At 41.8% G+C, this 15,549-nt stretch overlaps 1 protein-coding gene across 2 annotated transcripts in view; it reads left to right on the top strand.

Moving 5' to 3' along the window:
- The window catches only part of E2F7 (E2F transcription factor 7), a 37,914-nt gene extending 22,662 nt beyond the window's left edge, over window positions 1-15,252 (top strand). For both annotated transcript variants that reach the window (XM_081822096.1, XM_081822098.1), the window contains exons 8-13: window positions 3,856-4,041; window positions 4,510-4,582; window positions 7,312-7,801; window positions 9,104-9,359; window positions 10,950-11,371; window positions 12,726-15,252. In XM_081822096.1, coding sequence (XP_081678222.1) covers window positions 3,856-4,041; window positions 4,510-4,582; window positions 7,312-7,801; window positions 9,104-9,359; window positions 10,950-11,371; window positions 12,726-12,893 — 1,595 coding nt within the window. In that variant the 3' untranslated portion in view covers window positions 12,894-15,252. The remainder of the gene's footprint in view (window positions 1-3,855; window positions 4,042-4,509; window positions 4,583-7,311; window positions 7,802-9,103; window positions 9,360-10,949; window positions 11,372-12,725) is intronic.
- Window positions 15,253-15,549: the final 297 nt, after the last annotated feature.

The following is a 15,549-nucleotide window of genomic DNA, read 5'->3' as shown; positions in this document are numbered from 1 at the left end:
CAGCTGAGGCTGAACAAGGCAACACTCTGCCCTCTTATTTCTCATACTTGTTTCTACATGACTCTCATACTCTAAACAATTGTCCTTTTCGTGGTCTTTTTAGTGCCGTGTTTTCACATTTTTGTGCTTTGTGTTGAGGATTTTGCTCTTAAAATGGTTCCCAAGCGTTGTACTGAAGTGCTAATGATTCCGAGTGCAAGAAGGCTGTGATGTGCATGACAGAGGAAATAATGTATGTTAGAGGAGCTCCACTCAGGCATGCGTTATAGTGCTGTTGGCTAAGAGTTCAATGCTAATGGATCAACTATATATATTAAATAAGGCATCTTTAAACGGAAACACATATAAAACAGGGTTATGCGTTGATCATTTGACAAAAATGTGACCAGAGACTGCAGGAACCTAACCCTGTATTCCTCTAAGAGCAATGGTCCAGTATGTACTAATTCAGTGTTCATGGTAACTTCATAGAACATAATTGCCATGAATAACAAGAACTGACTGGTAGTATGTATGCTCTTTTTATCAAACTTCCTTTGCTTGGCATATTTTCAGATTCATAATATTGTAGCATGTATCAATAGTTTATTCCTTTATATTGCTGAGTATCCCATTGTATGGATATATCATTCTTTATTCATTTACTTGTCGGTGGACAAGTGGATTATTTCCAGTTTTGGGGTGTTAGAAATAAAGCTAAATGAATATTCACGTACATGCCTTTATATGGTAGAATTCACCAGTGAAGCCATGTGGGCACCTTCAAATGATATTATACCATTTATATTGTATAAGAACCTTACAATAGCATACTTTTATTTCTTCCTGCCTGGCCTGTGTGCTGTTGTTGCCAAACATTTTACTGCTCTGTATGTTAAAAACTCCGCAATGCATTGTTACCGTTTTTGCTTTAAACAGTCTACTGTCTTTTAAAGACATTAAATAAGGGGAGAAAATTGATATCTACCCATGTAGGCACCATTTCTGGTGCTTGTCATTCCGTTTTGTGGATGTAGGTTTCTTTCCATCTGGTATCATTTTTCTTGGCTAAATGGCCTTTCTTTAACATTTCTTATAGTGCAGATCTGCCAGTGATGAATTCTTCCAGCTCTTCTATGTCTAAAAGCATCTTTATTTTGCCTTTTTTCCAGCTTTATTGAGGTATACTTGACATATATCATTTATAAGTTTAAGGTGTACAGCATAATGATTCGACACATATTGTGAATTGATTACTGCAATAAGTTCAGTTAGCACCTATTATCTCATATTAATACAATGAAAAGAGAAGAAAATTTTTTTCCTTGTGATGAGAACTCTTAGGATTTACTCTCTTTACAACTTTCATGTATAACATACAGCAGCATTAGCTACAGCCATCGTGCTGGCCATTACATCCCCAGTACTTATCATGTAACTGGAAATGTGTACCCTTCTCCTTTGTTTTCGAAAGATATTTTCACTGGGTAAAGGATCCTAGGTTGAAGGTTTTTTCTTTCAGTATTTTAAAGAAGTCGCTCCACTGTCTTCTAACTCTGATGGTTTCTGGTTAGAAATCTATCATCATCTTGTTCTTCCATATGTAATATGTCTTTTTCTCTGGTTGCTTTTAAGATTTTCCTTCTGACTGGTTTTAAACAATCTGATATGTGTGCTTTGTTGTACTTTTCTTCATGTCTCATACTTGGGTTTGTTGGGCTTCTTGGATCTATGGGTTGAAATTGTTTATCAACTTTGGCAAATTTTCAGCCCTTATTTTTTTGAATATTTTTTTCTGTCCCCTCCTCTGTTCTTTGGAGACTCCAGGTGTGCTAATATTTGGCTGCTTGAAATTGTCCCACAGTTCACTGATGTTTAGTTTCTTTCATTCTCTTTTCTGTGTTTCATTTTGGATGGGTTCTGTTGCTATGTCTTCAAGTTCACTTTTTTTTTCCTGCAGTGTCTAATCTGCCATTAATCCGCTGTATTTTCTTCTCCAGCATTACAATTTTTGCCCCTAGAAATTTGACTTGACTTGAGTTTTAATATTTTCATTGTCTCTACTTAATATGCTTAGTCTTTCCTCTGGTTTCCTGAATTCACGGAGTACAATTATAATACCTGTTTTAATGTGCCTGTCCACTAATTCTATCATCTGTGTCACTTTTGAATCCATTTCAGTTGATTTATGTCCTCACTGTGGGTTATATTTCCCTGCTTCTTTGTATACCTGATAATTTTTAATTGTATGCCAGACACTGAGATTTACATATTGTTGGGTGCTAGATATTTCAGTATTTCTAAAAATGTTTTTCAGCTTTGTTCTGCGATGCAGTGAAGTTACTTGGAGACAGTGAACCTTTCAGGTCTTGTTTTTAAGCTTTGGTAGACAGGATCATCAGCAGTTAGTCTTTAATGCATTATCCCCACTACTGAGGCAATAATACCCTTTTTAATATTCTAACCAGTAATCCATGAATTAGGAGATTTTTCCATCCTGGCTATTGGCAATAGGCACTATTCCCAGCCCTGGATGAGCTGCAGACACTATTCCTTTTGCTCCTTTTAAGTGGTTCCTTTCCTGACCGTGGGTAGTCTCCTCACATGCATGAGTACTCCACTAGATACTTAAGGGGCGGGGGTGGGGGGGAATCTTCTGCAGATCTCCAGCGTTCTTTTTGTATGGCTCTCCTCTCTGGAGTTTTGCCCTGCAAACTCTAGCGGCCCTGGCTTGCCTTGGCTTCCAGCTCCACCCTCAACTTGGGGAGACTTCCAGTCCCTGTCCAGGTTCCCTTCCCTATACTCTAACCTGGAAATATTCTCTGGGCAGTAAGTGAGAGCAATCATAGGTCTCACCTCATTTGATTCCTGTCTCTAAGGATCACTGCCCTTTGTCTCCTGCTGTCCGGTATCTTGAAAGCCATTGTTTTATAATGTTTTGTCTGATACTGTGTTTAAGGAAGGAGGGTAAATTTGTTCCCTGTTACTGTCTTGACCCATTTTCTTTTTGATTTTCTAAAAAGACCATTTGGGGGGGTTTTGTTATGAGAAAAAGAAAACTGTAAAGGTGATTTTTAAAAAATTTTTGTGTGTTTTAGAAAATGTAAGTCTAGCTGAGCCTTTCCATTTATTAAATTAGTCTTATAATTAAAACGTGCATGCTTTGAACTTAGAAAAATCACACAGATGAACAGGGTAGGAATGACTGAGCAACAGGGACTATTTCTCTGTAGAAATACAAGCCTGGTTCTATCTAAAAATTCTGTCCTGATTTTACACAGGCTCCTTTAAGCATAAAATGGGCCTCCAAGGTGCTCCTATTCTCACTGTTCTGCAACATTTCAACCATGAGGTTTTTGCTGACCTTATTCCCTTGGTCACTTGGTAACCGAGCCTCCTACTGCATAAGAAAGACATAATAAAGCATAATAGATTCTTATACTCATTGCTGTAGAGCTGTGGCCTAAGAGGCCAATCTCCGTTAATGTTAAAATCTCTAAATGTGCGTGTTGGGCTGAGCATGGTTGTGTTTTCCTTTGATATCTCTGCACAAAGAAAGCATCTGAAATGTCAGGTCCGTTCTAATTTGGGTTGGAGAACATCTTGCTCTACTTTTGTTGCAGTTTGGATAATTTTAGAATATATATGGATTCAGTTTCACTTTACAGTCTTTTACTAACTCTTAAAAAAAATTAGTACATCAGAAGAAATTGGGGTTTGAGACAAGGCTCCTAAAATTCCTTTGATTGTCTTAGTTTTTAATTTATAGGGTAGCTCCATTACAATTACAGGCTCTCCAAGCTCTATCTTTAAAAGGCTAAAATTATCCTGAATTATAGCTATGTAACAACACTACCAATTCTCTCATTTATTTAGATGAAGAACTAGTGGATGTTTCTGCATCTGTCTTACCAGAATTGAAAAGAGAAACATATGGCCAGATTCAAGTCTGTGCAAAACAGAGGCTGGCTCGACATGGTTCTTTCAGCACAGTTCAGGCTTCTGAGAGGATCCAGAGGAAAGTGAACTCAGAACCCAGCAGCCCTTATAAAGAAGAACAAGGTATCTGCCTTTCCATATCCTGGGGAATCCGTCAGCCGTCCTATAACAGTCACCCTACTCAGGCATTTTAAAATAAGGTGACTCTAGGCCCTGCCCGTTTTTTCCATTGACTTGAAGTGAAATGATGGTTGGGGGTAAAAGAATTGCAGGCTTCCCAGGGAACGAACATGGCCCCATGCCTGAAATTCATCCTAGTCCACCAGTGAAGATCACCCAGTTTGCCAAGGTTGGTCTGTTTGATGCATGTCAGACATTCATCAGATTTACAAAGCAACACTTGTTTTGTTTTCTAATTATTGATGAGACCTGAATTCCCCATTAAGAGCTAGCTTCTGGAAATTTCTCTCTTTGAATCAAAACCAGAATGGATTTGAAATAATCTTATAATCCCTGAGCAGTGAATCTGTATATAATTGGTGTGTATAAGTCCCCTGCCATATTTTGTTAGAGTTTTATTTTCCTTTATAGGATCAAGTGGCTACTCCTTCGAAATTGGAAGTCTGGCAGCTGTTTACCAACAGAAGATAGAAGACAGTTCACAGTAAGTAGTCTTCAAAAACTGAGTGTATTCTTTTTTTTTTTTAAAGATTTTATTTATTTGAGAGACAGTGAGAGAGAGAGACAGAGAGAGCACGAGCAAGGGGAGGGACAGAGGGAGAAGGAGAAGCAGGCTTCCCGCTGAGCAGGGAGCCCGATGTGGGGCTCGATCCCAGGACCCTGAGATCATAACCTGAGCCGAAGGCAGACGCTTAATGACTGAGCCACCCAGGCGCCCCGAGTGTATTCTTTTCTAATTTCTGGTGTTAACTTTGACTCCATTGAAATGCCACCCATCAAAAGGTAAATTTTAGCAGTCTTGCTCCTAAATTAGCCATTTGTTTATTAAGAACTTTCTAAGTGTCCCCTTTGTGCCCATCATTGTGATGGATGTACCATCAGGGACACAAAAGTATGAAAAATGTATCCCCTAAGCTAATGAAAGCTTATAGGGGAAAAAGTAAAAACAAATACATTGAAAAAAGACATTTCAGTACTAACACGGCCCTGAGAACTGATGATTATAGTTCCTGGAATCACTTATCATCACTGTAGCTAATTTTGTTTATGAGCCACCAGGTCCCGTTCTGAAAGTTTTATGTGTATTAACTCATCTCATCACAATAACAGTCACTTGAGTTTGGTAATCTTATCTTCATTTTACAGAAAGGAAACAGAAACCCGAAGAGGTTAAATAACTTGCCCAAGGTCACAGGGCTAAGAAGTGACAGAGCCAAGATTCAAACCCAGGCCATCAGACTCAAATTTTGGGTCTGATTTTGAAGGAAATCAAATATTATGGGAAGAAGCAGAGGAAATGCTAATGTGGAAACAAGAGGGGTTTTTTGTTTGTTTGGTTGGTTGGTTGGTTTTTTTTTTTTAGATTTTATTTATTTATTTGACAGAGAGAGACACAGCGAGAGAGGGAACACAAGCAGGGGGAGTGGGAGAGGGAGAAGCAGGCTTCCCGCTGAGCAGGGAGCCCAATGTGGGGCTCGATCCCAGGACCCTGGGACCATGACCTGAGCCGAAGACAGACGCTTAACGACTGAGCCACCCAGGCGCCCCACAAGAGAGCTTTTTTTTTTTTAATTTTTTTATTGTTATGTTAATCCCCATACATTACATCATTAGTTTTAGATGTAGTGTTCCATGATTCATTGTTTGTGCATAACACCCAGTGCTCCATTCAATACGTGCCCTCTTTAATACCCATCACCAGGCTAACCCATCCCCCCTCCCTCCCCTCTAGAACCCTCAGTTTGTTTTTCAGAGTCCATCATCTCTCATGGTTCGTCTACACAAGAGAGCTTTTTAATGACAGATTTGGGAAGAAACAGATTGTGAGGCAGGGTGAAGGGAGTACGGGGACCATACACTGATTAGTTTAGCCATAACGATTTGTACAAATAGGATAGCAAATGGAAACCTCATTCATAAAAAGAATTTGGGGTGTTAGAGGTGAATAGGTCAAATTGGAGGAAAAAAAAGAACCCTTTGGAAGCCAGGTAGAAGAAGAGTTTGGGTTTATGAGACAGACAATAAAGACCTACAGCAGACTCACTGGAGAAGAACACTCTTGCTGCTTGAAACAGGCGGGATGGCGCATCTGCAGCCATTCTGGTGTGTCGTGGTGCAGGTCTGAGTCATGTCAGCTGCAGATGGAAAGGAGTGGAAATCAGTGTAAAATAGAAAGAGACCTCACAAAGGACACCTGGGTCTCAGATGATGGGGCTACTATTGGTGGAGATGGGGAGGTTGAAGGTGGATGACTGGAGATAGGACGGTGGGGGATATACTCAGTGTGGGTATTTTGAGCTTCACAGAGCTGAGTAGTAGCGATTTCTCATTCAGAGGGACTGTGGTTGGAGAGATTTACTCATCTCTGCAGCCCAAGGCCTTCCATTTGATTCCCAGCAGCACGTGGACAAAGAGACGGGGCAAAATAGATCTTACTGATTCCATCAAAAAGGTTCAAAGAAATCCCTGTCCTCTGTTTACTAGTTCTTAAAGGAGTCTTAAACAGGTTTTCCTCATCTGTTTCCAAAAATACACTGAAAACATAAATGTTTTTTAATATTTAGAAGTCTTTCTGTATAAAAGGCCCAGACATTGTTTATAATCTCATATATTAAATGGGGCTTAATTTTGAATGTGTTGTGCCTAAAAATTGGAATACTGAGCAGAATGGGACAAGAGTGACAGAAAATAATTTAGTAGGTAACTTTATTTCCTCACTCACTGCCCACTCCATTTATCTCACAGTGGAGATAAATGCCCCGTTCAAGTGGGGCAGCTAACCTTCAGAAGGCTGATTAGTCTCTGAGCCTCACTTTTCCTCCCTCATCAACTGGCAGGGAGTAACTATCATAATTATGTCAAGTTATGATTATGTTAGTCATAAGGCATATGCGGGCCTGCTATGAGGTAGCAGTCACTATCAGTATGTGACCGATAACTATTAGACGTAGAGGAGGCAGGGGAGAGCCCGCGTGAGCTCTAACCTGAGAGCCCCCCAAGCGCTCACCCACCCCCTCCCTAAGCATCCATCCAGGTTATATGGTTATCGGCCTCTGGAGTTAGCTAATAGGTGCTCAGGGGGCACACTTTAGTATCAGCTCGAGCAGCATTATCTCATTTCTGCTTTGGTACATCTCTTTAGGAAGGCAGAGAATCAGGAGCTGGTGGAATGTGATAACTTGATGGGACCCATTATGTTCCTTTTTACTGCAGGAGGAAGGCCTTTGCCAGTAAGAGAGCGATGCCGCCGTCAAGCAGCCTGGACCCTGCTGCTCCTTTCCCTGGCCTGTCTGTTGACTCAGAATATTGTGCTACTCCTTTAGCACACCAAGTCTTTTCTGCGGCCCAAACGGACCTGCATGCCTTCCCCGTGCAGAACAGTCTGACTGGACAAGTGGGTGCCTCACCAGCTTCTGCAGCCTCGGACGTGGAGAGCCTGAAACCAGCCCTGCTGGCCAGCCAGCCCATGGTGTACGTGCCCTCCACCTCACTGTTCATGCTGTATGGGAGCCTGCAGGAGGGACCGTCCCCGGGGTCCGAGAGGGACAGCAGAAGCGCGGAAGTCTCAGCAGCAAAGCAGCCGTCCACACCCTCAGTTCCGAAGCGCCTCGGGGAGGAGAGGAAGCCTCAGGAGGAGGAGCCAGCCACTAAAAGACAGAGCAGGGACTACGAAGACAGCCCTCTAGCTCTTGTCATGCCCAAGGTAAGGGGGTTCGGGTGGGCTTGCTTCGTGACAGCCTGTTAACCCAGAGTTCCTTCCCAGTAAAGATGCACAGCTGCTAATAAGCTGTTGAGTCTGGAATGTGACATATTTCAGGTATCACTTGTATAATTAAGCCCAGGACTGGCTCTGCCATAAAATCTTGCCATAAAGTAGTACCGTAAGGAGAGAGACTTTTATAAAACTCCTGCTTTGCATAAAATGCTAAAAGGTGTAAAAAAAAAAAAAAGGACCCATAATCCCACCACATAGAGTCAATCACTGTTAAAACGTTTGTATATTTCCTCCCCGTCTTGTGGCTCTCCTTTTTTTTCTTTAACCAGTTGAGATCACTGACATAACCATGTGAATCCAGGATGCACCTGAGCTCCAGAGTCGGCAGTGTGGGTGCTGCTGGTCTTGCGGTGTCTGTGTCCGTTATCACGGCTCAGAGATCCTGTTTCCCCAGCTACAAAACGAAAGCAACAAAAATATGAGCTGTTCACATCTCCCACTTAGTAGCCATTCAGAGGTGAATGAGATCCGACCAGTCAAACTCTCAGGAAGCAGAAGCACCATCACGACAGCAGTCTGTGCTGGGTTCGCTCAGCACACTCACGGAAATCAGTATATTATTGAGGACCCTTTCTCTTCTGTTCCTTTCTCTTGCCAGAGCGAATCTTTGTAATTTTGTGTATAGCCTGGGGTTGCAGAACAGCAGTGAAGGACTGACTGGTATATATAGGTCTTAGATAACCAAGACTGGCTTTGGGCCAGTCCCGCAGTCCTTACTGGGCCACTCAAAGACTGGCATCCACACCCCTTTATGTGTTAGCAGCTCCGAAATTTACCTCATCGTCCAAACACCACGGCCAGTCTGTCATTGTTAAAACTCCATCATTTCTGGGGTGCCTGGGTGGCTCAGTCGTTAAGCGTCTGCCTTCAACTCAGATCATGATCCTGGGGTCCTGGGATCGAGCCCCGCTTCGGGCTCCCCTGCTTGGCAGGAAGCCTGCTTCTCCCTCTCCCACTCCCCCTGCTGGTGTTCCCTCTCTCCCTGTGTCTCTCTCTGTCAACTAAATAAAATCTTAAAGAAAAAAACCCTCCATCATTTCTGTGCTTAAGAATCCTAAGCCTTTGGAAGCACGTGACGGGACGCTGATTTTCAGACATATACAATTCAGTGTGGCACGCAGCGGTCTTTGACCTATTTGTTTATGTGTTAGTTATGTTGAGAAAGCTGCTATCGAGATTTACCGCTGGGATTTTTACTTGCTTTTCTGGTTCCTGGTTGGCTCTGCTTAGAAACCCTCAGAGTCCACAGACGTTGCCTCCCCCAAGACCCCGGGTAACAGCGGCTCAGTGCCCCTCGAAGACATTCACAGGGAGGCCCAAGTCTCGGCTGCAGAGGAGGCTTCAGGAAAGGCCACGGTCAACTGCTTCATTTCTTCTGAGTGGGGAAATCCTTCGAGAGACACAGAGATAGAAAAGTCTTCAAAAGAAAATGAAAGCACCAAAGAGCCCTCTTTGCTGCAGTACCTTTATGTGCAGTCGCCAGCTGGTAAGGGGTGTCATCGTGTCTGAGGGCCCCTCGGGGTGGTCAGATCATCAATTAGATTTCTACATTTCTGTCCATGCCACCCGACCGAAGCGGTTCGTCAGTGAGCTGCTGTCTACACGGCCTCTGAACCGTTTTACTCTCAGCCCTTTCTTTTCTCCCATCTATGAAAAGAAGGTAGAGGCTGCTTTCACTTCGGCCACCTCGAAGGACACTGTGAAAATAATTAGGGCAGGTGATTTTTTTTAAATGCATTAAACTTTATTTGCTAACAAAGCACCGTTCAAAAGATCATTCTCTTATTATAATTGGGCTGAATCTGGCATTGGTTCAGTTTACGGAACAGTATGAACCTACTGGCCACCATGGACAGCTAGCGTGGTGTCTTGAATATCCAGAGGTACGTGGTCGAGGGCCAGGTCTGGAGAGGGCTGGGCGTTAGGGCCCCTTATTACCTGCATGAACGTAAGTATTCAGCCATCCCCACTGGTACAGCAGGACTGACAAGGCACTGGTGTCATGGGGGTGCTTTCAAAACGGAACTAAATTTTATAAGGTAATACACCTAAAGCACTTCGGATAACAGTGCCTGACAGTAAGACTCAAACGCCGTCAGGATTTCGAAATAAAGCTGAAATAGAAGAGATCCCTAATTTCTCAGACACACGTTGTGTACATAAAGCTGCTCTCGATGCAGAGAGACTTAAATCGATTTTCCTGAATTTTCCATTCACTTACAGGTTAGGTAGGTGTTATTATTCAGTTATCTACAAAACATTCTTTATTCCATTAGCAAATACTTTTTGCGGATTTAAGGTAAGCATGACAGGGGTGCAGATACACTGATAAACAAGAAACAGGCTCAGTCCCGACTGAATGAAAATGACAGCCCAGCACAGGGAGTATTAGCTTTTTCTGGGCCAAAGACCTATTGACACTATGGTAAAACCCATGGATTCCTCCTCAGAATGTTTAAAAAAAAAAAAACGCATAGAATTAAATACATAGGATAATAAGGGAAGCCAATTATATTGAAATACCGTTAGAAAAAATTTTTTTAAGTTATAGTAATAAAAAGATCTGACAGTAGTTCCAGTGTTCTCATAATTTCAAAGTCATAATGCGCTTCACGATCTAATAAGAATCTGCTGTAGCTATAATGTTATATGAATATATGTGTGCTTTTTACTAGTGACAAAGTCAAGGTACTATTAATACTGTTGGATTTGTTGCCTGTGATCCAAGTTGAGGGAAATACAAATTTGTTAGAAGTTTATAAAAACAAAAGATAAAATCTTTCCAATCCAAGTTCACTTCCCTCCTCAATTTGCATTCAGTGGAACACACATTAATTGACCCTCTCAGGAGACACAGGCATCCACCACATTATCACACAAGTGGATGTGAGACTTCACTGGTGGCCACTGCTGGGGAGAAGCAGTGCAGAGCGGGGAGAGCATGGGAAGGGGGTTGGCCTGGTCAGGTAGAATCCATTCATTGTGGGTTCCCACTTGGAAGGGCGGCAGGGGAATGTGAAACTGTTATGGTACCTCCTGTTGTGTTGACGGTCACCTTGGTCTGCTTCTGTTTCAGGATTAAATGGTTTCAATGTGCTCTTATCTGGCAGTCAGAACCCCCATGCCGTGGGACCCCCTTCAGGTCAGCTGCCATCCCTCAGCATTCCTTGCATGGTCTTACCATCTCCGACGCTGGGCCCTTTCCCCGTTCTCTATTCTCCCACTATGCCCAGGCCGCTTTCCTCTGCCCCTGGTGCTCTCCCAAATGCGGGACCTGTGAATTTTGGCTTGCCTGGCCTTGGATCAACAGCTCATCTTCTCATCGGCCCTGCAAACATGGTTAATCCAAAATCATCAGCACTCCCCTCTGCAGACCCTCAGCTTCAGGGTGCCCACTCACTCAATCTGAGTCCAGAGATGCCAAGATCACACAACATCATCCAGCCTGAATCCCCTGCGTATGCGGGGCATCCTGTCTCCGTAGTAAAATTACAACAGGTGAGTCCTGCTGTGAGCCCAGGAAGATCATCATTCTGTGATGGGGTCAGTATGCATTTCATGAGCTTTGCTTTTAGTCCCATGACTGCAGGACAGAAGCTCCAGGTCAGGGTCTATCCAGCTTCTGTTGTAGACCCAGAAGTTATCTGCTTACTTTATAAGGCATGGAGGCTGGAGGCAGGAGATGCTGTGCTTTAAAGACAAAAATATTTTTTAGTTGTCAATCTGTTCCTTAAAATTAGAAGGACTTATTTTAAGGATAGTTCAAGGGACTATTGATGAATGCTGAATATTCAGATGATTTCTTCAGGTTTTCATTTCATTAGATGAATAAAAGGAGAGCACCCTGAATTTTCATTGTACAGCTATAGAAACAATTCAGGGAAACAGAAGTCTGGATACTAATGCAAAGATTCCTAGCATCTGTCATTTCTCAAAATGCAATGTTTAGGAGAGTATATATATATATATATATATATATATATATATATATACACACACACACACACACATACTCAAACACACAAATGTACATATATGAATTTTATAATCAGTATTAACTAATCAGTACTATATTTCCCCCAAACTCCCATTTGTAGTTCAGTCAGTAAGCATGTGTTGATTTCCTCTTATGCCTCAGGCATTGTTCAGAGTGGTTACTTTCTCTCATGGAGAAAGAGTTTTGCGTTGTGGCCAAAAATATTTTAGACAAGTTAATCAGAGGCTCACAAGTTTGCTAGATGATGAAATTAAACATGCTAGTTTTTAAACTAAGGTGATGTAATGTGACATGCTTTCCGATCACCAGTTATGTGCCAGGCACTCATGCAGGCAGTGAAGATAGGACAGTAAACAGAATAATGGTCCCTGCTCTTTTAGGGCACATTAAGGAGATCAATATGCAACATTTAACACAAGAAGATACATAGTTGCAAGTAAACAAAAGAGCCAGGACGCACATACTTACTGCTTGCGTAGTCCACCGTGCTCTATAAATATTACCTTTTCTAATTGGTGCAGCCCTGTGAAAGTCGTCACTTTGTCACCCACATTGTATGGATGAAAAACACCGAGGGACAGTGTGGTTAAGTAGCCTGCCCAAGGTCACCCAGCTAGATGTGCCAGTGCCACGCTCCCAACCTCTTCACTAGGCTGCCTTTCTGCACACAAAACAAAGAAGTGAATTTCCAGTTGTGAGAATTGTTGGGGAGGAGATAAAGCAGATGATTGGGACAGAAAAGCAGAAAGAAGGAGAACGCCTGCATCAAGATCATACTGACAGAGGTCAAGAAAGGGCTTAGTTCGGAGACCGAGAACAGTTTGACTTCACTTCTGTTTTTACTTACTCTTTTAGTCCCCCGTTCCTGGGACCCCCAAGAGCATCCGATGCACACATCGTGAGACATTTTTCAAGACACCTGGCAGCCTCGGAGACCCCGTCCTTAGAAGAGAAAGGAATCCGACACGAAACACCAGCTCAGCGCAGAGGAGACTGGAAATCCCCAGCAGCGAGGCTGACTAACCTGCCGCCGGGCCAGGCCGGGGTGGGGGGCCACCCACCTGACTTTCCCCGTCCCAGGTGATGCCCTGATGCTGAATGCAAAGCGGGACGCAGACCATCATCTGCACACATCGTCCTCTCTCTTTCACCTACCGGTTCTAATGTTAACTTCCCATCATCATGAATCATCTATTTTCCTGAAAGCAATTGTTATTAATTGTGCATTTAATATCAGTTAGAGTCCAGACTCTGTGCGTGGTGTCACAGTGAAAGCACCGACTGACTTGTGGTTTTGATTCAAGAATCCTCTTATTGCTGGAAGTCGATCTGAACAGGCTACTGGAGCCTTGTGGTTTTTCTACTGGGGGAGCTGTCTAGCACTTAACTAGGGTGAGCATTCTTGGCAGGTTTTTCCCCCTCGCCCTGAGTCTAGATCTGTGGTGAGAGAAACTTCTTTTCTGCAGTTTAAAAAAGCTACTGCTTCCTTAGGCTTCATCAGGAAGCCGACTCCAGTTGTGAATCCTATGGTATTATTTATTTTGTTCCTGAAATGGGATTTAGTGCAAAAAGTTTACAACTACAGCAAAATACATGTTTTTCAGGGTATGACGACTTGAATGTTTGTGCTTTTTTCCTCTAATTTGCCCTGCACTTACTTTACAACCTACTAATAATGTGGATAAATGTGTATGCATGACCGAATGTTAACGACCAAAATAACTGTGAATGGCCCACTTGCTATAATGAACTGTGCTGAGCCTGTCTGGGCATGAGAAGCAAGATGCATGCTAGCTGCCTAAGAGCTGACCTGTGTGAACAATGAGGTTTTACTGTTCATTTGTAAAAATCCTACCCTGTGCGGTTTTCTTCACTATGTGCCCCGTGGATTTTTTATTTAAACGTTAACTGTAGAGTATCAGGTATGGATGCCTTCAAAGAATTGCTGTCTTATTGAATAAATCAGGATGGTAGCAAGTGATTGATTATATGGAAAATTGGAACCTGGATGGGACCTTTTGGTAGAATTCTGAAGAGTAATGATGTAGAAATTGATATAGTTCTGATAGGTGATCATTATATTTTTTCCTTTGGCTTTTTTCTTTATTTGTGGAAGGGTAAGAGGGAAAACGAACACATTATGTTCAGTATCCAAGAGTATTCAAACCAGTTATTTTTCGGAGCGTTTCTGAAAAATAAGAACGGTGAGTGCAGGGATTCATTGTTCTAGCATGAGTACAATTCTGGAAACTATTATGCAATACCCCTTTGTTAAACCATATTGCTTTAGGATTTCAGTAAGTAGACAAACTAGCTCTTTGTATTCCTAGATTTATTGATGTACCTCATTCTTGTCTCTTCCAGCAAATGCCTTCCTCTCTCCCTTTTTTCCTTCCCTCCTTCCTTTCTTCATTCCTTTCTTTTTTAAGCTTCTGTCTTCGATCTGGAATCTTGGTGTACAATTCTATTTTATTTTTATTTTCGGACCCAATAAAATGTTATATGAAATAAAAATATTAATTTAAGAGACTCTGGGAGTCTGAGTAAAGTAGCTTTATATTAACTACAGGATACTATTAGCCTTATTACCCCCACAAGATTTTTGAAAACTTGAGGTAGGTAGCCTGATTAAATAAATTTGTTATTATATAAAATTTTTATCAACGCTAAACTTTTAAAGTTTACAAGATGGCATTTTTTCTTTTATTTTTTTTTTACAATCTTTTCTAGTGTTAAACAGATAAAATTATGGTTCTAATCATCAACAACCTCCCAGTAATGGTTACCCAGAGTTAATATGAGGAGTTCACCTCGAAACAAAAATATGCCTTTTTCAGTGAAAGTATAGGACACACAGCATCCTTATCCGCACAGGGTACGTGCATGTTTAAATCCACCATGCCTAAAAACTTCCACAAAATATTTTCACTCGAGAGGTCTACATTTAGATGAAATCACAATCTGATTTTCCCCACACTGTTTTTGGATGCTTGCCACTTACTACTTTAACTTCTTTGCTATCCTTTTTTTTTTTCACTCTGTTCATGATATGACCATATAAACCTCAGAGAATCCACAGTTCTTGAGGGGTGTTAAGAAGCAACCCCATAAATCAGAATTTTATGACTCTGTGACCATACTCAGCAACAGAAAAGAAAACGGAGAACCAATTCCTTTTGTATTCAGTACCCACTTTTTAATGTGGCTTTGTGATGTGTAAAAAGATAAAAATAAAATAATGCAGGGGTTGTTTCTGTCAGGAAAACCGTATGCTTCTGATAGAGCAACTGATGGTAGTGAAGCTGCTAAGCTAGACTTGGGTATTCGGGGTAGTGAAGAAGTAATGGCAATCTTGAGTCTATCATTGTATAACTTAGTAACAGACAAAAATAATTGTTGGGGATCCTGCTAAGGAAATTCAGCTTTGCGTTGGCACTGAGGGACGTGTGTGTGCCCTACACTGTCCAGGGTTTGTGAAACCCTTTCATTCTGGTACAAGAGTTGGGAGTATAACTTTTATACTTGAATCTACCTACCAAGTTTACATATTTCTCAATTCTTTTTTGTAAGGTGCTATTTCTGTATTTAAATAACTTTTTTTTTTTCAATGTAAAGCTGCTTTCAGCTAATCTTATTGCACTGCTAGTTTTTTGTAGGTATTAATTTTATTGCTGCTTAC

The sequence above is a fragment of the Leptonychotes weddellii genome, chromosome 5, assembly GCF_054177405.1.
Source record: "Leptonychotes weddellii isolate Sample4059 chromosome 5, ASM5417740v2, whole genome shotgun sequence".
Classification (NCBI taxonomy): Eukaryota; Metazoa; Chordata; class Mammalia; order Carnivora; family Phocidae; genus Leptonychotes; species Leptonychotes weddellii.
The sequence above is the reverse complement of the archived record's forward strand: the minus strand, read 5'-3'. Positions and strand labels throughout refer to the sequence as shown.